The 25870-nt window shown below is 47.4% G+C and overlaps 1 protein-coding gene across 2 annotated transcripts in view; it reads left to right on the forward strand.

Moving 5' to 3' along the window:
- ROBO4 (roundabout guidance receptor 4) overlaps positions 1-25870 on the forward strand; it is a 1158575-nt gene that overhangs the window by 473080 nt on the left and 659625 nt on the right. For both annotated transcript variants that reach the window (XM_068240264.1, XM_068240265.1), the window contains exon 7: positions 3697-3809. In XM_068240264.1, the coding sequence (XP_068096365.1) occupies positions 3697-3809 (113 nt within the window). The remainder of the gene's footprint in view (positions 1-3696; positions 3810-25870) is intronic.

The following is a 25870-nucleotide window of genomic DNA, read 5'->3' on the forward strand; positions in this document are numbered from 1 at the left end:
CCCTGTAGTCCAGAGTCAGAGAGCGCAATGAGGGCTACCACTGACCTTCTGGCCACAATAAGGCTTGCGGAGGAGTCACAGATGTCGACGGTTATTGTTGGGGGGATTCCTTGCCTGTGGTGTCCGCAGAAGAGGAGTTTGGGGGGTCATCAACATCCCAGCAATTGTTTGAGGAGGGGGAGTGATGATGATGATGATAATAATGATGACGACTTGCAGGATTGTGACTACCAACCACAGGAGGGGGAATGCGGGACCCACAGCCTGCTGCTTCATCTTCTGCCGCTACCACCAGCCGCACCACTCAGCCGAAAGAAAGCAGCAGCAGCCCATTCAGGGTGTAAGGGAAAATTACAATCCCCAATCTGGCAGTTTTTTTTATCTGCCCTCAGTGGACAGCAAGTTTGTCACTTGTAACGTGTGCCAGGTGAAGCTGAGCAGAGGTTGCAACCCCTCCATCTACTGCACCTCCAGCTTTATCAACCACCTGGCCAACAAACATCTTCACGAGCATGAGGAGTTCAAGAGGCTGAAGGAAGCTGTCACTGGCAGTGTTCCGACCAAAAGCACCACCAGAACCCCCTTTGCCAGTGCCACTCCTGCCGACACTGAGGCCTGTTCAGGCAGCCAGTCCTCAGCGGTCTCCTCTGCTCCCTTCTCCTCTTCCCGTGCAACCAAAAAATGCCAACAGACCCTGCTGAGTAAGTCCTTTGTGGTCAGGGCTCAGCCTCCAAGCAGACATCGCATCCGCCAGCTGAACGGACTGCTTGCACGGGCCATGTCTTCCCAGCTCCTCCCGTACTCCTTTGTGCAGGAGGGGAGCGACATGTGTGCGCTCTGCAGAGTGCAGAGCTGGATTGGCCAATACCCAGCCAGCACTACTTCTCACGCACGGCCATCCCAGCACTGCACTGCTTCGCGATGGCCAACGTGAAGCGTGGGCTGGATCATGCGGTGGGTCAGTGGGTCCATGTGACCATGGACTCCTGTAGCAGTAAGTTCGGGACAGGCCACTATTTGTCCTTCACGGCGCACTGGATCAGTTTGGTGGAAAGGGGTGAGGAGGGGACAGCAGCATCGACCACAACAGCAATCCAGTGGGTAGTGCCACCCCGCAGCAGGGTCAGCGAAAGTGCAGCAGGTTCCTGTGGTCCGGTTCCACCCTCCACCAAACATCCCTGCCTCAGCAGCAGTGTGAAGGCCCGCCACTGCCAAGCGCTGCTGGAGATGGTGAGCCTGGGGAAGCACAGGCTGACGGCAGACCACGTCCTGGAAAAACTCACGGGGCAGGAGAGGAGTTGGCTGACCCCCAGAGACCTCAGAGTCGGAGAGGTGGTGTCCGACAATGGGGCCAACCTTGTTGCTGCCATCCACTGGGGAGACCTCACCCACATCCCCTGTCTAGCCCACGTCCTGAACCTGGTGGTGCAAAAATTTCTGAGCACCCACCAGGGGATGGACCCACTGCTGAAAGCGGCTTGAAAAACGGTGGGTTATTTCCGCTGCTCAGGCGGTGCCTCAGCGGCCCAGGAAGGCGTGCAGAAGGAGCTGAACTTGCCACAACACGGTCTGATCATGGACGTTCCAACACGGTGGAATTCCACGCTGGTCATGTTGGAATGTCTGGTTGAACAGAGGCAGGCTGTCAACCGATACCTGGCCAGAGCCACCGCAGATGCCACCGAGTTTGGGACCGCCACCACCCACCTCCCGGACATCATCCTCAATGCACAGTGGGAAAAAATGCAGCTGGTGTGCTTGGTGCTGGCACCCTTCCTGGAGGCCACCAACATGGTCAGCCAGGACCGTGCATCGCTATGTGAGTGGGTGACCATGGTGTGCATGCTGGAGAAGGCCCTCGATGCTCTGCTGGAAGTGGGAGAGGCAGCCTTGATCCAGCAGGAGCAGCAGCAGCAGCAACCTTCACAGTCCACCTCTGTGCGTCAGGAGGAGGAGGACTTGGAATTGGAGATCCCTGACCTTGAAGATCAGGGGGCACGGCCGAGTGCAGCTGCAGTGGTGCGGGGGTGGAGAGAGCAGGGGGAGGCTCAGGAATCAGAGGAGGAGGACAGCACTGGGGGTGAAGACGAGTATCTGTCAGCAGAGATGGCAGCCCTCTTCCCCATGGCAGCGCACATGCCTGCGCAGTGACCCAAGGGTCAAGCAGATGCGTGCTCGGGAGGACATGTGGATCACCCTAATGCTGGACCCATGGCTGAAGGGGAAGCTGCATCAGTTCCTGCCTGCAGGAGGAGACCCTGTGCGCCGAATGATGGAATTGCAGCGGTCCCTGGTTCGGCGCTTGGAGGAAGCCTTCCCCTAGACTTCCCACCACCCTGCTGTTACAGTCCAGCCAGCACAGCAGCAAGTGCCTGCGTCCATCAAGCACCTGGAGATTTGGAGCAAGCTGGTGCAGTATGCCCTGGAAGTCCTTGCTTGCCCCCCTTCCAGCGTGCTGTCCGAAAGGTGCTTCAGTGCGGCCGGTGGCGTGGTGACTGAGAAGCACTCTCGTCTGTCCACCCAGTCTGTGGACAGACTAACTTTCCTGGAAATAAATAAGGCTTGGGTGGTTGGTGAATTCCTGGCCCTTGTTGTTGGCAAGAGGGGGAAATTAAGTGGCTGGAAATCACTATTCCTGCCTTACCACCGTTTACCACCACAACCTCCAGGCTCCATAAGCCTGGTTAAACATTTTTTTACTGCTCCGTGGTACCGCCAAGTGCCATGGTGAACTATCTAAACACAATTGCTGTGTAATTTTTTGGAAGGTGTCTGTGCTGTCTCAGTTGTGGGGAGGCCCCAACTGCAGCAGTACGACCGCTTCCTGGAACCTCTCCTAATTTTTTACTGAGCCGTGGTACCACCAAGTGCCATGGTGAACTATCTAAACACAATTGCTGTGTAATTTTTTTGGAGGTGTCTGTGCTGTCCCAGTTGTGGGGAGGCCCCAACTGCAGCAGTACTACCGCTTCCTGAATCCTGGAACCTAGACTCTTGATGTTAATTGACAGCCTTTTTTTGGGGGGGGGGGAGGGGGAATTTAAGTCCCCACACCATCAATTAGTGTTCCCCTTTAAAAAATAATGGTGCTACATGCCTCATTTACCCTAAAAAACATTTTAAAAGCAATTTAGAGGCCACTTTTCTATACGGATATCCGAATAGGCCGGATATCCGCGGATAATGCGTTCGGATATCCGCATGAACGCGGATAGCAGAACGTTTGGATGCGGATATCCGATCCGGATTCGTATATCTGGGCATCTGGATCTGGATCAATTCGGATTTTGAAAAGGGGTATCCAAGCCTCCCTGCTTATGAAAACGAATTTTAAAACGATGCCACCAGGGTAGTGTTTAGTTTTAGGCACCACCAGGGGAGGGTTTTGTGTGAAAGTACGGTTGGCTTAAGCTGTGTTGTTGAATTACACAACAATTTTTAACGTTAATACATTTTTGTTATCAACTCCCGTCTTTTTTTTAAACTGTATTTATCGTTTGCCAGTTTTGTTAACAATGTTTATCGTTATTGAGATTTTGATATCCAACAGCACCATTTCATTATCCAGCCGGGCCCTTTTTTCCTGGCATCATCTTTTCATGCACGCGTCAAGGCACAGCAGTACTTACACAGTGAGTAGTGTGTAGATGATTAACTATTTCTATTAGTAATATCACTGTGATCATATTTCCATAGTTCCTGAGCACACTCCTCAGGATATCAACATCACCATGACTGATGACAGCAATGGCTCCCTGATTATAAACTGGACTCCGCCTCAGTATGATCACACCATTAAAGGCTATAGGGTAAGTCTTCTATCATAAGTGAAAGTTGTTACTTATATCATTAATATTTTCCAGTTCTTTACTGTTACTGCATATAATATGGAGGAAAGTGTCTTTATTGCCCTCAGCAGCAAGTCTCATTTTTGCCTCTTGTGTTGCAAAGTGATCTACTGTACAGTATTCATAGCTGCATTATCCAAGGCAGAATTGAAGGCTATCCAACCATTTTGTCTATTAAGTGTCCCAAAAGTGTGTTTCCTTTCCATACTTAGCTGCTTGCCCTGGTTAGTGATGAGCGTAATTACCTAATTACGACTATGCAAAATTTTGCACAATTTGCGAAATTACGATTAAGGCCTAATTATGTAATTCTGATCATTTAGAGCTTCACTGTGTCTTTCCTCCTGTGCAGCTCTCTTCTCTGCCCATTGCACCTATTGTGCCCACCCACACCGGCACCCTGGAGCACCCTAGCACCCTCATATAAGCTCCAGGGTGCTGGTGTGGGTGGGCGTGATAGGTGCCGTGGGTGTGGAGGAGAGCAGGAGTCACGCAGGGGGGAGGATGGATCTCTAACTATACTAAGTATAGCTAGAGGCTGGATAGTGTAATGGTTAAGGGCTCTGCCTCTGACACAGGAGACCTGGGTTCAAATCTCGGCTCTGCCTGTTCAGTAAGCCAGCACCTATTTCAGTAAAGAGTTTCTTGGGCAAGTCTCCTTAACACTGCTACTGCCTACTGAGTGCGTTCTAGTGGCTGCCTCGCAAGCGCTTTGAGTCCGAAAGGAGAAAGGCGCTATACAAATACTGCCATTACTGCCATTATAGAGGTAAAGCATCTTTAAATTTGGCACTAAGGCTCCCCTTCAGTATGTAATTTGTTCCTACTTAAATGCGATTATGCTAAATTATTTGCATGGCATCTGCCAGTAATACAATATATTTGTAATGTAATAAATCATTTAAAAAGTAAAAAATGTGCCTGTTACAGCAGGCCTCATGCCTGGTAGGTGCAATGGGGAAGCCAAAGATATACTGTAGGGTATAATCTGAACAAGATTGTTGCTGCACCAATGGTAACAATGTGATGTGCTAGGATCCACTCTGGAGCACCGAGTATCAATCCATATAATTTCAAGATCCACACCATGAAAAATCCAATTTTATTAATGTATCAAAGTCATAAAAACATGATAAAATAGCATGGGTACATGTCAGATGACGCACAGGCGTTTCGGACCGTTACAGTCCTTTCTCAAACCATCATAGACCCAATGTGGGTCTATGATGATTTGAGAAAGGACTGTAACGGTCCGAAACGCCTGTGCGTCATCTGCCATGTACCCAAGCTATTTTATCATGTTTTTATTACTTTGATACATTAATAAAATTGGATTTTTGATGGTGCGGATCTTGAAGTTATATATACTGTAGGGTATAGTAAGGAGTAAAAAACCACCATGCATGGTGAGACATTTAAAGGGAAAGGCTAGGCGTGTTTGAGGGCCCGTTTCCACTTGTGCGGTGGGAATCGCCGCGGAAAAAAATCGCATGCGGATGCGAATTTTGCATGTGGTTGTATGCAAATTTTCATACGATTTCGCATGGATGACTATATATGCGAATGTAACCATGGCAATGCCTGTGTGCTTTTCCATTGTGTCTATGCGAAATCGTATGCGAATTCGCACGAAAAATTGCATACCAAAATCGCATGCGAATTTCCATTTAAATACCTTGTATGTGAATCGCATAGCGGTATGTGGTATGCGAATTCTGATGCCTCTGCCATGCAGATTTTTTTCTGCACAGAAAAACACTCTGAAATCCTGACAAGTGGAAACAGTCCCATCCACTTGTATTGTCTATGCGAATCTGCATGCAGGAAACGCATTCAGATTCGCTCTAGTGGAAACGGGCCCTTATTCTCTAGCCACAGCCATGGTAGGTTCAGGTTGAAGAGGGAAAGGTTAGACTAAATGGGTCTTGTAGGAAGCAAGGCGTGACCAGAAGAGTGTAGGGATTGAACAGGTTCAGTGGGACCAGTAGGGAACAGCGAAAGTTAAAGCGTGGTGGGACAAGATTGGAACAGGGAAAACGAAAGCATGCTTAAACTAGTAAAAAAAACGGGTAAAACGGTCATTGTCAAGGCTCTGTTGATTATGGATTTAGTGGTAGAAATGGGGTACATATTATCCAGTCACCCGATCAGTTAGGTGCAGGGTGAGCTAAATGATGGCTCATCCTTATGCCACTGAAATTCCAGGCAGCGTTAAATATTACTCAACCTCTGAGTCATAGCGACTTGGAGAGTGAAGTGATTCAGGGTCTGGCCATTGCTGGCACCCAAATTACATTTAAAATCCTGCTCCACCATTATAGATGTAATAACATTAGATTTATGGTGCCGCCCAATTCAGGCGCAGCGCGGCAGTGATTCTAAGTGACTCTATGCCTAAGTGATGGTAAAAACAGGGGGGGGGGAGAACCCTGCAATGTGGGGAGGACAAAACAAACGGGTGGGAATGGCATAGTCACAGGATTGGTGTACAGGTATACAGATCAACAGGCAAGGGCACTAACATATGGGTTTGGCAGGCTGGTGGAATGACTGACACGCTGGTAGGATGACTGATAGGCTGGCTTCTGACTGAAAGGCTGGCAGACTAGTAGGCTAGTAGACTAGTAGTACTGACAGAAGACTGACAGACACTTCCTGGCAGGCTGGTGTACTGACTTGCAGGCTGTAGACTGGCTGACCAGCTGGAGACTGACTAACAGGCAGGCACATAGAAAACAGGCCATGAGTGTAAATGGAGAAGAAAAGAACTGAACCTGTGGTACACCAACAAACAGTGGGCATGGAGAGGAGTTATGCTAGGTACACACCATACAATTTTCTGTTAGATTTTCTCTTAGATTTACCTGCCAGATAGCTTTTTTCCATGTTGTAGGTAAATCTAACAGAAAATCTAACAGAAAATTGTACGGTGTGTACCTAGCATTAGTATTTCATTCGGAGTCAGTTAAAGAATGCCCAGACAGGTAAGAGTGAAACCAGTAATTCTGTAGGCCCTGATTCCTAGTGAAGAAAATTGGCCTTTGGATTTTGCTGTTTCAGTGGAATGGTGAGAGTGAAAAACAGACTGGAGAAGGTGCAACAACAAGGGGTTGATAGGGGATCAGTGGAAAAGGGAGCCTGAGCTGCCTGTATGAAAAGGGCGCCTCCATGGACATACATTTTATTTCTGCAAATATCGGCTACAAGGTGGTAAAAAGGGCACCCGAGTTTTGATATAGGCTACAAATGGGCGCCCCTTGGTAGCCCATATTTTATTTGGCTACTTTTGGCTACAGAAGGGTTTCCCTTAGTAGCCCATATTTTTTATTCGGCTACAAGGTTTTCGGGTACAGTTGGGTGCCCCTATGTAGCCCACAATTTATATTCGGCTACAAGGTTTTCAGCCACAAAAGGGCGCCCCTTTGTAGACCTTTTTTTTTTTCAGCTACAAGGTTTTCGGCTACAATAGGGCGCCCCTTTGCAGCCCATATTTTTTATTCAGCTCTAAGGTTTTTGGCTACAAAAGGGTGCCCTACTGTAGCCTACATTTTTTATTTGTTTTTATTTGGCTACAAGGTTTTCGACTAGTCTCACTGCAGGTAGAATTCTTCATAGCAGTCAAACCAGACTGCAATTCTAAAAACAGATGAAATTAGCTGCAATACCTAGAGGAGCCTCTAGGCTCCCTGCAGGAGATTTATTGCAAGGTAATATTGACTCATCCAGAGTACAGGGTGGAGAGTCAGTACTTTCTTCAGAGCAAGAAAGGGACTCACAAATGTCAATGTGAGTGAACATCACGGTTTCATTCATGGTACAGGGCATGCTCACAGGAACCCCTGAAAAACAGGGATTATATCGCACAGATTCAAACTCCACACATGGAGAAGAAAATCTTTCAAAATTCACACAGGTGCCAACAACAGTGGTACACCCATTCATTTCAGATCGCACAGTATCCAAACTCACTTGCTTTACCCCAGAAAGGCAGGAACAATCATCTGATAACGGTGTCTCTTTATTGGAGTAAATTGGTTGATGTGTGTGCAACTCATCCAAAATCGTCTGCCACACACAAATCACCGGATCCACAAAACACTCGTCACACTCATCAGATTCAATCAAAATGTACACAGAATCGATACAAGCATTCAGAATCTCTTCGTTTTCTGCGATGTAAAAATCGCAAAACGCTTTCCAATCAAACTCGAACTCCTCAATCAAAGCCCCAATCTCCCACGGAGCGAATGGAGGCTTAAACAACCCTATATCAAAGAAACACTCATATGGGTTGGGATCAGGAACATGCATAGATTTTCTTACTGCTTTAATATAATGTATAATTCTGCCTATAATAGGATCCACATATGCTTTTGCTTTGGGTAATGAAACCTGAGAAAAATCGTACAAATCGGAAATTCCCTCTACACTGTGAATTTCGGTTTGGCTGGTCATACTGTAACGATTGCGGAATTATCTCCGTGGTCAGCGCACAAGATATGCGCTGACACTGCGGAAGTCCTCCACAAGCGTATAAAACGACAGAACCCAGCTTGGTGCAATGCACTTGTAGAGGGAAATTCCCACTGGCAGATGGAGCTGTGGAGTGCAGAGGAACAACCCCTCTACACTGCCACAGATGTCAGATGGGAATTGTACGAATTGCAACAATGCAGGGCAAGATAGCCCTCAGAGAGAGAGAGTGAGCACAGCAACAGAATGTATGTGTGTCCGCCAATCTAGTCGCGACGGTGAACACACAACAGCGGAAATCAAGTGGGAACACAATCGCGAGAGTGGTGATTGCCAACAGTGACACCAGACCGAATAAAGACAGAGCATAAGTGTAGCAAGAAAGACACAGCAAATAACAATGATCAGAACGCCGAGGAAAATAACAAACGCACTCGCTAAGCACGGTCGCCGCGCGAAAAGCGCAACAGCGACAAAGCACGCCAACCCTAACTAACCAATGTAACACAAAAACGAATAGAGAACGCGAACGCTTGCTAAACGGTTACCTCACCAAGCCTACAGCAAGCGTTCATTTCAGACAAGACAGACAGAAGGAGCAACCAGCAGCAACCGCAACTCTGGCCTACACTCCCAGACTGAGTACAGAAGGAACCACCGCCACTACCGCTAGGGTGAATGCGATCCAGACAGACAGACAGATTGGGCCACCAGTAGCAACCGCTGCTCTGGCTTGCACCCCTAAGGCAGAATACAGAAGGAACCACCGCCACTACCGCTAAGGCAAATGCAATCCAAACAGACAGACAGATGGGGCTACCAGTAGCAACCGCTGCTCTGGCTTGCACCCCTAAGGCAGAATACAGAAGGAACCACCGCCGCTGGCGACAAGACAATCGCAACAGATAGACAGTACAAGGCAAAACAGATAATACAACTTGACTACGCTAGAAGGAATGCTTAGTGCACTCCCAAGGAAATACTCTAAGATAATCTTAGCAAACAATTAGCAAAGGCTGAGACTCCAGGTAAGTTAGCAGGAACAAAACATCATGACCAGCAAGGAATTCTGAGAAGAAATGGTTTTTATACTGCAAGCCATCAGAGGAAGCAGCTAAGCAATTTGCATGACAAGTGGATGCAAATTCCTCACCAGAACAGCAGCTCAGCAAGTTGCAGAGTGAAGACAGGTCTCCTTTCCAGAGACCTGCAACACTCAGACCTACAAAATTGTCAAAAAGCTGTCTGCCTGTGCAGACAGCAGAGCAGATCATTACAGTACCCGCAAGTCGTCAGAAGGAGAAGCCACCGAAACATGCCCATCAGTACTACAAGCCTCAGCGTAACACCCATCAGGACTGTGAATGCCAGAGAAGAACCCATCGACACTCTCCGAGCAATACCCACCACCTTCCAGGGACCGTCCAAAAATACCAAACCTCCCACAATACCTATTCGAAGTGTTCCTATCAACACAAAAGCCACTGTTGATTCCAGCCAGAGTACCAAGACAGATTTCTCCCAGAATGTCTTAGGGTTAGGCACCACTGGGGGGGTTAGGGTTAGGCAACACCAGGGGGGACATAGGGTTAGGCACCACCAGGAGAGTCTTAGGGTTAGGCACCACCAGGAGAGTCTTAGGGTTAGGCACCACCTGGAGGGTCTTAGGGTTAGGCACCACCAGGGGAGTCTTAGGGTTAGGCACATGCTGGGGGTTCTTAGGGTTAGGCACCACCTGTGGGGTCTTAGGGTTAGGCACCACCTGGGGGGTCTTAGGTTTAGGCACCACCTGGGGGGTCTTAGGGTTAGGCACCACTTGGGGGGACTTCGGGTTAGGCACCACCTGGGGAGTCTTAGGGTTAGTCACCACCTAAAGGGTCTTAGGGTTAGGCACCACCGGGAGGGTTAGGGCTAGGGGAGGAGTCTGTGTGAGAGTAGGGAGAAGATAGGTCATAGTAATCACCAGGGGCTGTGTTAGGGTTAGGCACCACCAGGGAGAGGTTAAGGTTAGGCACCACCAGGGGGGTTAGGCACCATCAGGGGAGGGTTCTGTGTGAGAGTAGGGAGAAATTAGGTCATACTAATCACTTTTCTCAGCTATATCTAGAGCCCTTTTATAGCCCAACAAATTTTACCTATAACAGCATCCTTTTTATAAATTAAAACTAGCTTTTTAGGCTATACCAGGCGCCCTTTGTAGCCAAATTTGGCATATTTGGGCTACTCCAGGCGCCCTTTGTAGCTGAATTTGGCAAATGGGCTACACCGGGCGCCCTTTGAAGCCGAATTTGGCATATATGGGCTACACCATGTACCCTTTGTAGCCGAATTTGGCATATATGGGCTACACCAGGCACCCTCTGTAGCGGAATTTGACATATATGGGCTACACCAGGCGCCTTTTGTAGCCGAATTCGGCATATATGGGCTACACCAGGAGCACTTTTTTCCAGGAGCCCTTTTCAAATGGATGCGTTAATAGACATAAAGTTAGACGGTTCTGAATAGATGTGCCATCCCAGCAGTTTGGAAGCAAAGGGAAGAAGAGAGATGGGGTGGTAGCTAAAGAAAGCTTTAGGGTCTAAAGGTGTTTCATTTTTTTTTTCATAAGTGTTGTTATGATTGCTTATTTAAATAAGGGAGGGGTAAAGTCAGTTGAGATAGAGGAGGAGAGCTGGGGGTTGATATAAGTGGGAATAAGGTAAAGAGCTCAGGTAGTGAGATTTGCTTTAGAGATTACTTAAGAAAGGCATTGTTAATAAGTGAATAGAGTAACCAAGCAGCTCAGGGTGACCCAAACTACTAGGAATGTATAGGGGGAGGAAGATGGGGGAGTTTGTTGGACAAGAGAATAGTATTGCATTTTAAAGCTGTTACTCATACCAATGTTGTTAATAAAGTACTAGTATAATGCAAAGCCTTCAGCTGATAAATAGAGATAAATAGAGATGGCCCTAACGCTTCGCTGGCAAGCACTATTTAACGAGCACATGCCGCTATTCGACCCTCATACAACATCATCGGGTCAACTTTGACATCTTACATCAGTCAGCAGGCACATGGCAGCCAATCATCCTGCACTCACCCCCCCCCCCCCCCTCTATACCCCTATAAAAAACACTGCAGCGCCAGCCATGTTCCATTCTGGAATAGTGAGAGGGAGGGACAGAGCTTGCTGGAGATAGGGAAAGTGTTAGCTAGGCTTGTTTATTTTGATCCTTGCTGACATACTTGCTGTTAAAGCATCCCAAACAGTCCTTCTGAGGGCTTGTTCATCCTTCTGCTGCTTTATTTTGTGTGTGAGCATCACTCCACAGCTCACAGGCACCCACCATTGTGCCCAGTGCCCATTATAATTGTGTGTCACTATAGACACAAGCACACTAGTGCTCCAGGGCCTCTGTTATTATCACTGTATTGTGTTTGAACTGTTGCATATTCCTAGTGTCTGTCTGATAGTCCGTAGGCAGAGCCCACTGGCATTGACTCACACCTGTTCCCACTTCTAGTGATATTTGTGTGCCTACATAACAGCACACAATCAAACACTACTGAATGAAAAGTACGGTAGAGAAAAGAAAAGACTGGCACTAGATATCAACAGAGGGCATTGGTCTGATACACCGGATTCCGTATTGAATGCATGCACGTGCAACTCATAAGCAGACACTGTATATCGTAGCTAAGAGAGGAGCGAGGCACTGTGATTGCAAAAATGAAATACCTTTAATCCATGGTGGAAAGACACATCGGGGTGAACAGTGGGGGTGAGGGAGGCCTGACAGCTGTTTCGCTTTAAGAAAAAGCTTCCTTAGAGGCGGAATGTCTGCTCTCCTCTCACTGCAGCTGCCTGGGAGGTCTGTCTTTCCTTATTATTAGTTTGCCTGTTACCGCTGGCTTATCGCCTTATCTAAACAGCCGGGTTTCTCTGCTCACATTCCGCCTGCTCTAATCTTTATGAATTAACCTTCAGTGACGTGTTGTGATAATCTCTGCACAAGGCGGTAATTTCCCGCACTGCCTAGGAATGTCAGATTTTCATGCGGAAACAGCTTTTGTGAATGAACACTTTGCTAAATGGTCAGGAAAATCAGCTGTCTCCAGCGGTAAGCATGCGGAAATGCTTTATGAATAGAGGCCTAAGTGTCTGACCTTCCTCAACGTTCTCTCCCCCTACGACCTGAAAAGTGTCCCTCGCTTCATCAGTGAGGGATTCAATTGAAGATAGGCCTTCAGATAGATAGGCCATTCCTTCCAAAATGGTGTTCGGTTCACCAAGACAGAGAAGAAATAATCAAACACTACTGAATTAAAAGTACCAGGGAATATAAATCAAGCACTATTGTCCAAAGGACTTTGCCCTATGGGTACATTAAAAAGCAGTAACTTTTATTGTCACCATTAAATAAAATCAAAAGAGGGGTTTTTATTGTAGATGAAAACGCACAGTGAAGGTCTTACAAGTAAGACTACCAATCATATAGCGTCTGCGGGGGTCTTTGCTTATCCCCCTCCACTTAAACGTCTCATATAAAGTGGGGTGTAGCTGTTCCGCAGATATAATTGGTACACTTCAACAGTATCAAAATGTATGGGGTGATTATAGAGTCGCTACCAGCAGGATTGTGTGTCAACACTGGTGTGCTCAGAGGCGTACAACATTGACCCCATACATTAATTGCTCAAAATGGGAGGATATACATAAACAATCACAAGAAGTGCACGGTGCTGTACATAAACTTTGACATGGGCATGTTTCACCAACAAGGCTTCATCAGAAAGTGCTATACAAAATATACAATATTGTCTACCAATCACCCTATTTATATAATTCCCCTATATTAGCTAGCCCCAGTCAGAGCTGAATTGCCATGTAAGGCTAGGTTTTATGTATATATATATATATATATATATATATATATATATATATATATATATATATATATATATATATATATATATATATATATATACAGAAACAGAAACTCAGTCAGGGAGTGAATCAAATACATCCTCAAAATAACATCATCCAGAATACGCAACAAAAAGAGACCCCTCCCAAAGAGACCGCATAGATCACAACCTAAAACGAGAAACAAACAGACTGTTGTTTTAGATCAAACCTCAGACACACCAAACTTGCAATGTGCAGAGATGCCCACCTCACAAACCAAAGATGGACAACACACCCTGAGAGACCGAAAACAATGGAGGTATACGGGACACAGGAGGGGGAGGAATTCCATACATCAACGGTAGTCGACACCACAAAGGTGAATGACGATTGCAATCAATTGAAAGTGATTAACCTCTCCTCATGTAGATTATCCCCCGCACAGATCTCTTTACTTATCAGGGGTATGTCATTTGTTGCTACATGCAGGTTTAAAGAGAGTCTGAAGCGAGAATAAATCTCGCTTCAGACCTCATAGATAGCAGGGGCATGTGTGCCCCTGCTAAACCGCCGCTATCGCGCCGCTAAACGGGGGTCCCTTCACCCCCAAATCCCCTCGGTGCAGCGGGGGAGCGCTTCCTGGTTGGGGCAGGGCTAACCACCGCAGCCCTGCCCCACGCGCGTCTGTCAGCGCGTATCTCCGCCTCTCCCCCGCCCCTCTCAGTCTACCTTCACTGAGAGGGGCGGGGGAGGGCGGCGATGCGCCGCTGATAGACGCGACTGGAGGCAGGGCTGCAGCCGTTAGCCCTGCCTCCATGAGCGACCAAGTCTGCGACCAAGTGATGCAGGGGGGAAGTTTGGGGGTGAAGGGACCCCAGTTTAGCGGCGCGATAGCGGCGGTTTAGCAGGGGCACGCATGCCCCTGCTAACTATGAGCTCTGAAGCGAGATTTATTCTCGCTTCAGAGTCTCTTTAATGCCTTCGATTGGGTAAAAGATGTAAACTCGTTCGCAAGAAAGCTATCACTTATCAAAATGTATGATAATAAAGAGGCCAAAGATAAAAAAAACTATGAAACATGAAAAAGAGGCTTTAGAAGCCCTTCAGGAGCTTCTGATGGATAATATGAGTGATACTCCATCTTTAGCACCACCTAGTGGTACAAAACCAAAAAGTACCTATTGTCCTTCTATATCGCCATACCCACAGATTCATACATTTGTGGAGATGGTGACCAGGGCACTAAAAAAGCTAGAGACAGACACTGTGGGCATCCCTATGAATGATAACCTTAGTTCAGAAGAAGGTAGGGCCCTTGAAACATTGAAGAAAAACAACCATTTAACAATTAAAACAGCAGACAAAGGGGGAAATGTGGTGATAATGGACAGTGACATGTATGAAATGATGGGCATGACCATTTTAAGTGATGAAAATCAATATGTAGTGATTAAAAACAATCCTCTGAAATCCCACTGTAGGACCCTCCAAAATCTCCTCAAAGAAGGACTAGAGAACGGAGGTCTAGACCCTACTGACTATGCACGAATGAAGAAATCCACGGAGCACTCAATCCTATCATTTTTTTATGCACTTCCGAAAATACACAAGGGGGTCACCCCGCCCCCAGGTAGACCTATCGTTTTGGGGCGAGGTAACCTAACTGATGAAGTGAGACAGTATATGGACAGGTTCCTACGACCTTTGGCTTTGCCCTCGTATCTATAGGATACGAAAGACGTATTAGTCCACCTACAAGATCTTGAAGTACTACCAAATACCATACTGGCAAGTTTAGACGTAGAGTCACTCTACAGTAACTTCCAACATTCCCTGGGCATTGCGGCGGTTGGACACTTCCTCAGGATGAGAAGCAGACATCTTGAGGAACATAGTAAACTTTTACTAGCTCTTTTGGAATTTGTACTTACTTATAACATCTTTCTCTTTGGCATCGCATCTACCACCAGCTCAGGGGCAGTGCGATGGGGACAGCCTGTGCCCCATCCTATGCCAATCTATTCCTGGGCTCGTGGGAAGATACACGTTTTCTCAGAGGACCTAATGTTTTTTACGTCCCATATACTATACTGGGGGCGTTTCATTGATGATATCATAATATTATGGGATGGCCCAGCCAACACATTTCAGGACTTTGTCTCAATCCTCAATAATAACGACATTGGCATGAGATTTACATATGAGATCGATACCAAATCGATCAACTTTCTAGACCTCAGTATTTCAATTGGAGACGATGGCAGATTGCAGACTGAAATCTACTGTAAACCTACATCTACAAATGCATTACTGAAGTAAGGTTAGTTCACACCCACGGTCACTCAGGAAAAGCATTCCAGTGGGTCAGTTCCTGAGGGCCAGAACAAAATGTTCCACAGAGCAGGCATTTAACAAAGAATGCCAACTCTTTGGCATTTCAACCAAAGAGGGTTCCCCGATAACGTAGTGGGACAGGTGCACAAGAGAGCAGTACATACCCTGAGGGCCGACACTTTAGTGAACAAACCCAAAGCTATCCCCTCGATGGATATCAAGACCAACATTCCGAAACTTATCGGAACATATACAGAATAGTCTCATGCCATCTTCAAAATTGCAAAACATGAATGGCCTATTCTCCAGAAAGATAAAGATCTGGCAAAGATTCTCCCTGAGAATCCGGCAATGACATATAGAAGAGCGCCAAACCTAAGAGATATGTTGGTACCTTTTCTAAAAATACATCTCCTCTAGAAACATGGCTACCAAAGAGATCCAATGGGTCATTCAGATGTGGCAAATGCAAGGCATGTAAACACATGCCCACTGTGAAGAATTTCACAGCACCCAATAATGGCAGATCGTTTGAGATCAGATCGTTTATCAATTGCAACACAAAAGGAGTGGTTTAAGGGGCCAAATGCACATGTAATTTATGGTCTATTGGGAAAACCAACAGGCAGCTTAAAGATCGAGTTTTAGAGCACATTGGCAACATCGAACATAAGAGAGAAACATCGATAGCAAGACACATGAACGAGGTGCACAGCACGAATTGCTTTAATATCCAGTTCTGGGGATACAGTGCACGAAGAAAGGAGTGAGGGGAAGTGATTTTGATCGGAAACTAACACAAATCTAATCACAATGGATTTTTAGACTGGACACCATTGCACCCAAGGGGTTAAATGAGGACTTTAACCTGGCATGTTTTTTATAAGGATTTTTTTGTAAGGATGTCCAGACGATAGCCCCCTATACGGCACATATAGGTCATATATAGCACAGGTGGGTTCCCACTATATATAAATTCCCCCATCCAATCCCTCTCACTGGTCCATAATACGTGATTTTCGTCCCTCCATATATACACAATCAACTGTTATGAGATGCATGTCTTTAGATACCATCCAATCGTATCATCAACTCAGATTCATTACAGTAATCTCCACTCTGTAATACAACTCCTATATACTGCTTATATAGTGCATGTATAGTGACTGTGGCCAATTTTTTACCAAGTTTTACCAAGTACCGTCTTTCCCCCAAAATTAAGACATCCCCCGAAAATAAAACATCCCTTATATTTCAAGCATGCTTGAAATATAAGACATTCCCCGAAAATAAGACTCCCCCGCGATCCTCTATGCCGCCGAGCCAAGCCCCCAGCTTTGCCCGCACCGCCGCTGTGCTGCCGATTTACCTCCCTGCTGCTGGCCCCCCTCCTCCAGCAAATCGGATCTCCCTCCGGCGTGCGCTGTGCATAATGCAGATCTCAGATCAGCGTGGAAAGGCATCTAAAGTTGTATAGTAACAGCGCTGACATATACAGGAAGTAAACAGAGATCACTTCCTGTATACGGCGGCATTGATACTGTACAAGTTTATATGCTTTTCCCCGCTGATCTGATATTTGAATTATGCACATTGAAAACGGAGGGGGGGTCCAACTTTCTGGAGGAGGGGGGCCAGCAGCAGGGAGGTAAATTGAAGGTGGCAGCAGCACAACTCTGTCAGAAGCTTACTGTGTTTTGTCCTGATGGAGTCAGTTTCATTCCATGCATTCGCACAGAGAGGTGTTAGTGTCTGCGGCAGGGGCGGGGGGAGGGGGGAATATGCCTATATACGCTTGTCAGATTCTCATATTAATGCAGAGAAATGATCTCCCCCTTGCCCCAGATCGTTTAAAAATGTTTAAATGGTGTGCTAATTATTTCAGTGAATTTCAAGATTTGTGAGTATGATCAAAATCAGAATTAGATTATTGTAATTGTCAGTATTATTTTTGGAAATGAGCGGTCTATTCCTAGGTTAAAAATGAGATAGTATTGAAGAAATGTTCACCTGTTATACAGTATTGTTTGTGTTAGTAAGTTTTAACCATTAAGGTCAAGATATACCCTGCTGAAACTAAAGCCTGCTTTATACGCTAAATGTTAATCACATAGTGTTCACACATATCTAATAAGCTGATCAATAATATATACTTTATTTCATTTTGTATTAAAACAGTTGTTTTTTATTAGGCCATAAGCCTTGTGCCGACCATTACCACTTATAACCACAGGGGGCATCTAGAGATCCCCATCTAAAAATAAAAGTGAAGTCATGTACATGTATTTTTAGAAATGTTATAAGAACATCAATTAAGTCATAATGTACTAATTTAAAAATAGTTTGGAAATCCCCATATATTATTTCGGGAGAGAAAATCTCTATAAAAGAGAGTTTTCAGGCTGTATATTTTATCATTGCCTGATTTCCTTGCTGACTGAAACATCTTAGTCCGAAGCCTGCCTTCTCATAGACGGGATTCTGAAAGAACACAGGAGAGGTAATACGCATTATTCTTGGTGAATTCATTGACAATTAGTCTATATAAACAAAGACTTTTAGATAACTTTTTTATGCTATACTAGTTCATATACAATCAGTAAGCATTACTATTTAAATGCAAATGCAAGCTTAAGGACAATTACCAAGCTTTGAATGATTAAGAGATATCTACTTTAAGTTCGTTATATAAGAACAGAACTTCATATATCATTTCTTAAGGATAAAGCTATATTGTGTGTACTATACACTGTACAATCTCGAGACAACAATTATCGATGAAGGATAAAAGCTACAGCAGAATATTTGCTATATTGAAATGTATTTATTTCACTAAAGGAACTTTGAAAATGTATTTTTGGATGATGGACAATATTTGGAGAGATGTATATTCCTGTACATATATATGCTTTATCTATTTTTCATAACAACATAAATCTATCAAATTCAGCAGCTGAGTGTTGCGTATTTTTTCCATAGCTAAACCTGTTAACCTATAAATATTCTGTTTATAGTGAGCAACACACCCACTACTGTCTAATCTTGGTTATGACGACCTTAAGGCTGGCCCTTTAACCTGCTGAGCGGTCTGGACGAGCTCAGCTCGTCCAACACCGCCAGAGGCTGCCGCTCAGGCCCTGCTGGGCCGATTTCCACCAAATAAAAAGCAGCACACGCAGCCGGCACTTTGCCAGCCGCGTGTGCTGCCTGATCGCCGCTGCAGCGCGGCGATCCGCCGCGTGCAGCGGCGAAAGAGGGTCCCCCCAGCCGCCCGAGCCCAGCGTTGCCGGAACAAACAGTTCCGGCCAACGCTAAGGGCTGGATCGGAGGCGGCTGACGTCAGGACGTCGGCTGACGTCCATGACGTCACTCCGCTCGTCGCCATGGCGACGAGGGAAGCGAAACACGGAGGGCCGCTCATTGCGGCCTTCCGTGTTATTTCTTGCCGCCGGAGGCGATCAGAAGATCGCCTCCGGAGCGCCCTCTAGTGGGCTTTCATGCAGCCAACTTTCAGTTGGCTGCATGAAATAGTTTTTTTTTTATTTAAAAAAAACCCTCCCGCAGCCACCCTGGCGATTTAATCAGAACGCCAGGGTGGTTAAGGTAGTTAATAAACATTTTAAGCAGATATCGATCAGATATTTGACAGATGGCACCCCAGATGTGTTAACAGGTTCCCTAAAATTAGATATATTCACATGATGGAAACATAGATCATAGTGAATTTAACTCGGGAAAATAAGCTAGCTAAAGTTTTTATACAGTGGGTTGCAAAGGTATTCGGCCCCCTTGAAGTTTTCCACATTTTGTCATATTACTGCCACAAACATGGAAATCAATTTTATTGGAATTCCACATGAAAAACCAACACAAAGTGGTGTACACATGAGAAGTGGAACGAAAATCATACATGATTCCAAACATTTTTTTTACAAATAAATAACTGCAAAGTGGTGTGTGCATAATTATTCAGCCCCCTTTGATCTGAGTGCAGTCATCTGCCTATAGACATCGCCTGATGAGTGCTAATGACTAAATAGAATGCACCTGTGTGTTATCTAATGTCAGTACAAATACAGCTGCTCTGTGAGGGCCTCAGAGGTTGTCTAAGAGAATATTGGGAGCAACAACACCGTGAAGTCCAAAGAACACACAAGACAGGTCAGGGATCAAGTTATTGAGAAATTTAAAGCAGGCTTAGGCTACAAAAAGATTTCCAAAGCCTTGAACATCCCATGGAGCACTGTTCAAGCGATCATTCAGATATGGAAGGAGTATGGCCCTACTGTAAACCTACCAAGACAAGGCCGTCCACCTAAACTCACAGGCCGAACAAGGAGAGCGCTGATAAGAAATGCAGTCAAGAGGCCCATGGTGACTCTGGATGAGCTGCAGAGATCTACAGCTCAGGTGGGAGACTCTGTCCATACGACAACTATTAGTCATGCACTGTACAAAGTTGGCCTTTATGGAATAGTGGCAAGAAGAAAGGTATTATTAAAAGAAAGCATAAGAAGTCCCGTTTGCAGTTTGCCACAAACCATGTGAGGGACACAGCAACCATGTGGAAGAAGGTGCTCTGGTCAGATGAGACCAAAATGGAACTTTTTGGCCAAAATGCAAAACGCTATGTGTGGTGGAAAACTAACACTGCACATCACTCTGAACACATCATTAGAGATGTCGCGAACGGTTCGCCTGCGAACGGTTCCAGACAAACTTTGGTGGTTCGCGTTCGCCTGGACCAGGCGAACTTTTGCGGAAGTTCGATTCACCCCATAATGCACAATGAGGGTCAACTTTGACCCTCTGCATCACAGTCAGCAGGCACATTGTAGCCATTCAGGCTACACTAAGCCCTGGAGCCCCACCCCCACCTTATATAAGGCAGGCTCCGGCGGCCATTAGCCTCACTCGTGTGCCTGCTAGAGACAGATTAGGGACAGCTGCTGCAGACTTGTTCTTCTAGGGACAGATTAGTTAGGTTCTTGGCTGCTTAGCTTGCTCCTGGCTGATTATTATTGCTTTTATAGCACCCCTCAACAGCTCTTTTCAGAGCTCATCCTGTATTTTTTTTTTTCTGTGTGTCAAACTGACACTTTTGTTGCATGCACAGCCTTGCTAATTCATAGTGTGTGTGCCACTGCCAGCAGCCTAGCACATTCAGTGACTACCTTTGTGTGTGACAGGGAGCTGCACATTGTACTACCCAGTACTGCATATACCCAGTACCTGTTGTGTTTACTTAACCCACCTCATCACTGCATATACCCAGCTTTGTGTTGAGTGAACCCAGCTCACTGCATTTAATTACCTGTTGTGTTGAGTGAACCCACCTCAGTGCATCTAACTACCTGTTGTGTTGAGTGAACCCACCTCACTGCATCTAAGTACCTTTACTGTTCAGTGAACCCACCTCACTGCATCTCACTACCTGTTGTGTTGAGTGAACCCACCTCACTGCATCTAAGTACCTTTACTGTTCAGTGAACCCACCTCACTGCATCTAACTACCTGTTGTGTTGAGTGAACCCACCTCACTGCATCTAAGTACCTTTACTGTTCAGTGAACCCACCTCACTGCATCTCACTACCTGTTGTGTTGAGTGAACCCACCTCACTGCATCTAAGTACCTTTACTGATCAGTGAACCCACCTCACTGCATCTAACTACCTTTACTGTTCAGTGAACCCACCTCACTGCATGTAACTACCTGTTGTGTTGAGTGAACCCAGCTCACTGCATATACCTAGCATCCCCTCGAGATGGACAAAATGGACAAACCAGGTAGAGGAAGAGGTAGAGGCAGACCCAGAGGAAGGCCACCAGGCACCGGCAGGTCTGTGCGAGGTGGTGTTGCTGTGATTTCATGTAGACCTGTCCCAAAATACAGTGCTCAGAAGAAGGCACGTGCCATCACTTCCCAAAATTGTGAGGACGTGTTTGAGTATTTAACACAGAACACCTCATCTCCCGCAGCCAGTGCCACCAGCGCTAGTACAAGCACCACATCCGCTGCATTTGACACTTCGCAGGAGTTATTGGTGGTGGTGAAATCACTGATTCACAGCCACTACTGCAACAACAAGAAGAAGGCGCAGGTACACCACCTCATACGTCTGAGTTAGGTGGCGATAGCATGGACGTAACGTGTGAGGAGGGGGATGATGAACCACCTGAAGTTGGTGCAGTTGAGGAGGTGTCTGAGGAAAGCAAAGCTGGGCAGGAGGAATATGATGATGACTATACGGATGCCACGTATGTTCCCAGTAGAGGAGATGACCAGGAGGACAGTTCAGAGGGGGAGTCAGAGAGGAGTAGGAGGACACGACTCCATGATAGAAGCAGAGGGAGCTCATCCTCAGAAACAGCCGGGGGCAGTGTCCGGCGCCATGTATCGCCAGCTATGGACAGCCAGCCAACATGCCCTTCAACGTCAGCTGCTGATGCCACCGTAGCGCCATCACCCAAGGGGGGCTCAGCGGTTTGGAAATTTTTTAACATGTGTGTCTCAGATCGGAGCAAAGCCATCTGTTGTCTCTGCCAGCAAAAATTGAGCCGTGCAAAGGCCAACTCTCACGTAGGGACAAGTGCCTTACGAAGGCACCTGGAGAGAGGGCACAAACAGCTATGGCAAGAACACCTGAGGAAAAGCAGCACCCAAAAGACAAGCCACCCTCCTTCTCCTCTTCCTCCTTCAGGTGCATCGTCTTCATCCGCTTTCTCCCTTGCACCTTCACAGCCACCCTCCTCCACACCGCCTCTTTCCTTGAGCGGTTCCTTCTCCTCTGCCCACAGCAGTACCCAGCTGTCCGTGAAGGAAGTATTTTAGTGTATGAAGCAAATGTCTGCCAGTCACCCTCTTACCCGGCATCTGACAGCTGGCGTGACGGAACTATTAGCTCGCCAGCTATTACCTTACAAGCTGGTGGAGTCGGAGGCTTTCGGTAAGTTTGTGGCCATTGGGACACAACGCAGTGGAAGATACCAGGCCGCAATTATTTTTCACAAAAGGCCATACCCAAACTGTACCGTGCAGTTGAGAGGCAAGTGGTGTCATCTATTGCGAAGAGCGTTGGGTCAAGGGTCCACCTGACCACGGATGCCTGGTCTGCCAAGCACGGGCAGGGCTGCTACATTACGTACACAGCCCATTGGGTCAACCTGGTGACCGATGGCAACAAGCAGGAAGTACGTGGCTGCGCAGCGGACCGACTTGTCACACCTCCACGGCTTGCAGGCAGGCCTCCAGCCACCTCCTCTCCGCCTGCTACCACCTCTTCGCTGTCGTCATCCTCCTCCTCCTCCTTGGCTGGTGCCGTGATCTCCTCTCCAGCTACACAGCCCCCGCACCCCAGGGCCTATGCTGCATGCCAGGTACGACAGTATCACGCAGTGTTAGACATGTCTTGCCTCAAAGCGGAGAGTCACACTGGAGCAGCTCTCCTGGCTGCTCTTAACAAACAGGTGGAGCAATGGCTGACCCCGCACAAGCTTGAGATCGGCAACGTGGTGTGTGACAACGGCAGCAATCTCATTTCTGCCTTGAATTTGGAAAAGCTGACACACGTACCCTGCATGGCACATGTGCTGAATCTGGTCGTGCAAAGATTTGTGTCCAAGTACCCAGGCTTAAAGGACAACCTGAAGCAGGCCAGGAAGTTGTGTGGGCATTTCAGGCACTCTTACACGGCCATGGCACGCTTTGCGGACATTCAGAGTAGAAACAACTTGCCGGTGAGACGCCTGATTTGCGATAGCCCGACTCGCTGGAATTCCACCCTGCTGATGTTCTCTCGCCTGCTAGTAGTGTTGGGCGAACACCTGGATGTTCGGGTTCGGGTCCGTTCTGCCGAACATGGGCCAGATGTTCGGCATGTTCGGCCCGAACCCCGAACTCAATGGAAGTCAATGGGACCCCCGAACATGCCGCTTTTGGGGGCCCTATGGGGTCGCATGCATAAGGGGGGAGCATGCCCCGGTCGCGGGGGAGGGTCAGAAATCTGAACCCCCCCGCGATCGGGGCATGCTCCCCCATTATGCCTGCGACCCCATAGGGGGGTCGTATTCGGGCGAACAGGGCCCTGTTCGGCCGAACAGGGGCCCTGTTCGGGGGGCATTGAGTAGTTCGGGCGAACCCGAACTAAAAGGCCGAACACCACGAGGTGTCCGGCGAAGCCCGAATCGAACTCGAACAGACCGAAATCCGGGCAAACCCGAACAGTGGCGAACACTGTTCGCCCAACACTACCTGCTAGACCAGGAGAAAGCCGTCACCCAGTACCTGTATCATTACAGTACAAGGACACAATCTGGGAGGATGGGGATGTTGTGGCCCAACAACTGGACACTGATGTGAAATGCATGCATGGTCATGAAGCCCTTTGAGGAGGTGATTAAACTGGTAAGTTGCGCTGAGGGCACCATCAGCGACTTGATCCCCTATGCCTACTTCCTGGAGCGTGCCGTGCTTAGAGTGGTGGATACAGCTGTGGAGGAGCGTGAACGAGAACAGTTACAGCAGCAGGAGTCGTGGGAGCGATTTACATCCGAACCCGATGTTTCCACAACACCTGCGGCAGCACAGAGGGGGAAGGAGGAAGAGGAAGAAGAGGAGTCGTGTGGGGAAGGAGAGGAGTCAGACTCTAATGATGGTGATGAGGAAGGTGTTTCTGTGGAGGAGGAAGAGGCGGCGGAAGAACAACCGCGGCAGCCGTCACAGGGGGCTTCTGATGCTCCACGTTCCCGTGGTATTGTTCGTGGCTGGGGGGAGGAAGAGGAATTGCGTCCCGTCACTGAGGAAGAGCAAGAGGAGTTGGAGAGTATGTCTGCATCCAGCTTTGTGCAGATGGCCTCTTTCATGTTGTACAGCCTGTTGGGGACCCCCGTATCAAAAAACTTAATACGAATGACCTGTACTGGGTGGCCACGCTACTAGACCTTCGGTATAGGCACAAAGTGGTGGACCTGTTACCAACTCAACAGAAGGCGGAAAGGATGCAGCACTTGCAGAACAAGCTGTCGATGATGCTTTACAATGCGTTTAAGGGTGATGTGGCTGCACAACGCAATCAGGGTACCACTGGAAGTAACCTTCCTCCTCCCAAGTCCACGCAGGCAAGGACAGGACGCTCCAGCGATCTCAGGGTGATGTCGGACATGCGGACATTCTTTAGTCCAACTCCTCGCCATAGTCCTTCCGGATCCACCCTCCAGCAACGCCTGGACCGGCAAATAGCCGACTACCTGGCCTTGGGTGTGGATGTAGACACTGCAAAGAACCCTTGGACCACTGGTTGCGCAGGCTTGACCTGTGGCCAGAGCTGTCCCAATTTGCCATACAACTTCTCTCTTGCCCTGCCGCAAGCGTCCAGTCAGAAAGGACCTTCAGTGCAGCTGGAGACATAGTCACTGAGAAGAGAAGTCGCCTAAGTCACGACAGTGTTCAGTACCTGACCTTTATCAAAATGAATGAGGAATGGATCACAGAGGGCTACTGCATGACCGAAAGACTAAGTCAGTCCCCACACACAGCATCTCTGCCTGCAGGCCGCTTGCCTTCTCCGCCACCACCAACAGGGTCCAGGACTCTAGGCGGATCCCTGAATTTTTAAGGGCCGCTGCTAGCAGCGGCCGCTACACTAATTTTTCTGGTGCGTGTACATGCCTGCCTAATTTTCCTGGCTGCACTGCGGGCGGCTGCAACAAAAAAAAAAAAGGCATGTACATGTGCCCATCCCCCTTCGTGATCATTACCTTGCCACGGTGAAGGGGCTTGCGTATCACAATGAAGCAATGACTGCCGGCTATTTGAGTTTCTCGGTGGGGGTGGGACACGAAAGATAATAAGGTCGTTGCTTCATTGTGGTCAGACCAAATTTGATCAGCTGGACAGTCACTGTTGTTCTATCATTGAGCTACCACAGCCCGGTGACCATATGGCCTTGAAAACCGCCATGGCCTACACTCTCGCCACAGTGCGCACCAGTCCAGCACGGCCGTCACTACACAAACAGCTGTTTGCGGTGCGTTACACAGTGAGTTTGGTGCGTCAGTGTGAAGCAGAACTCTAATTACACTCCCTGATTGATGTATACACATGCAAGATGTTTTACAGCACTTTAGGCCTGCAATTTAGCATTCAATGTGATTTCTGCCTTTAAAACGCTGCTTTGCGTCACATCCAGATTTTTCCCCGGGACTTTGGGCATGTATCCCACTCCGCCATGCCCCCCTCCAGGTGTTAGACCCCTTGAAACATCTTTTCCATCACTTTTGTGGCCAGCATAATTTTTCCTATTTTTCAAAGTTCGCATCCCC

Source organism: Hyperolius riggenbachi, chromosome 6 (genome assembly GCF_040937935.1).
Source record: "Hyperolius riggenbachi isolate aHypRig1 chromosome 6, aHypRig1.pri, whole genome shotgun sequence".
Classification (NCBI taxonomy): Eukaryota; Metazoa; Chordata; class Amphibia; order Anura; family Hyperoliidae; genus Hyperolius; species Hyperolius riggenbachi.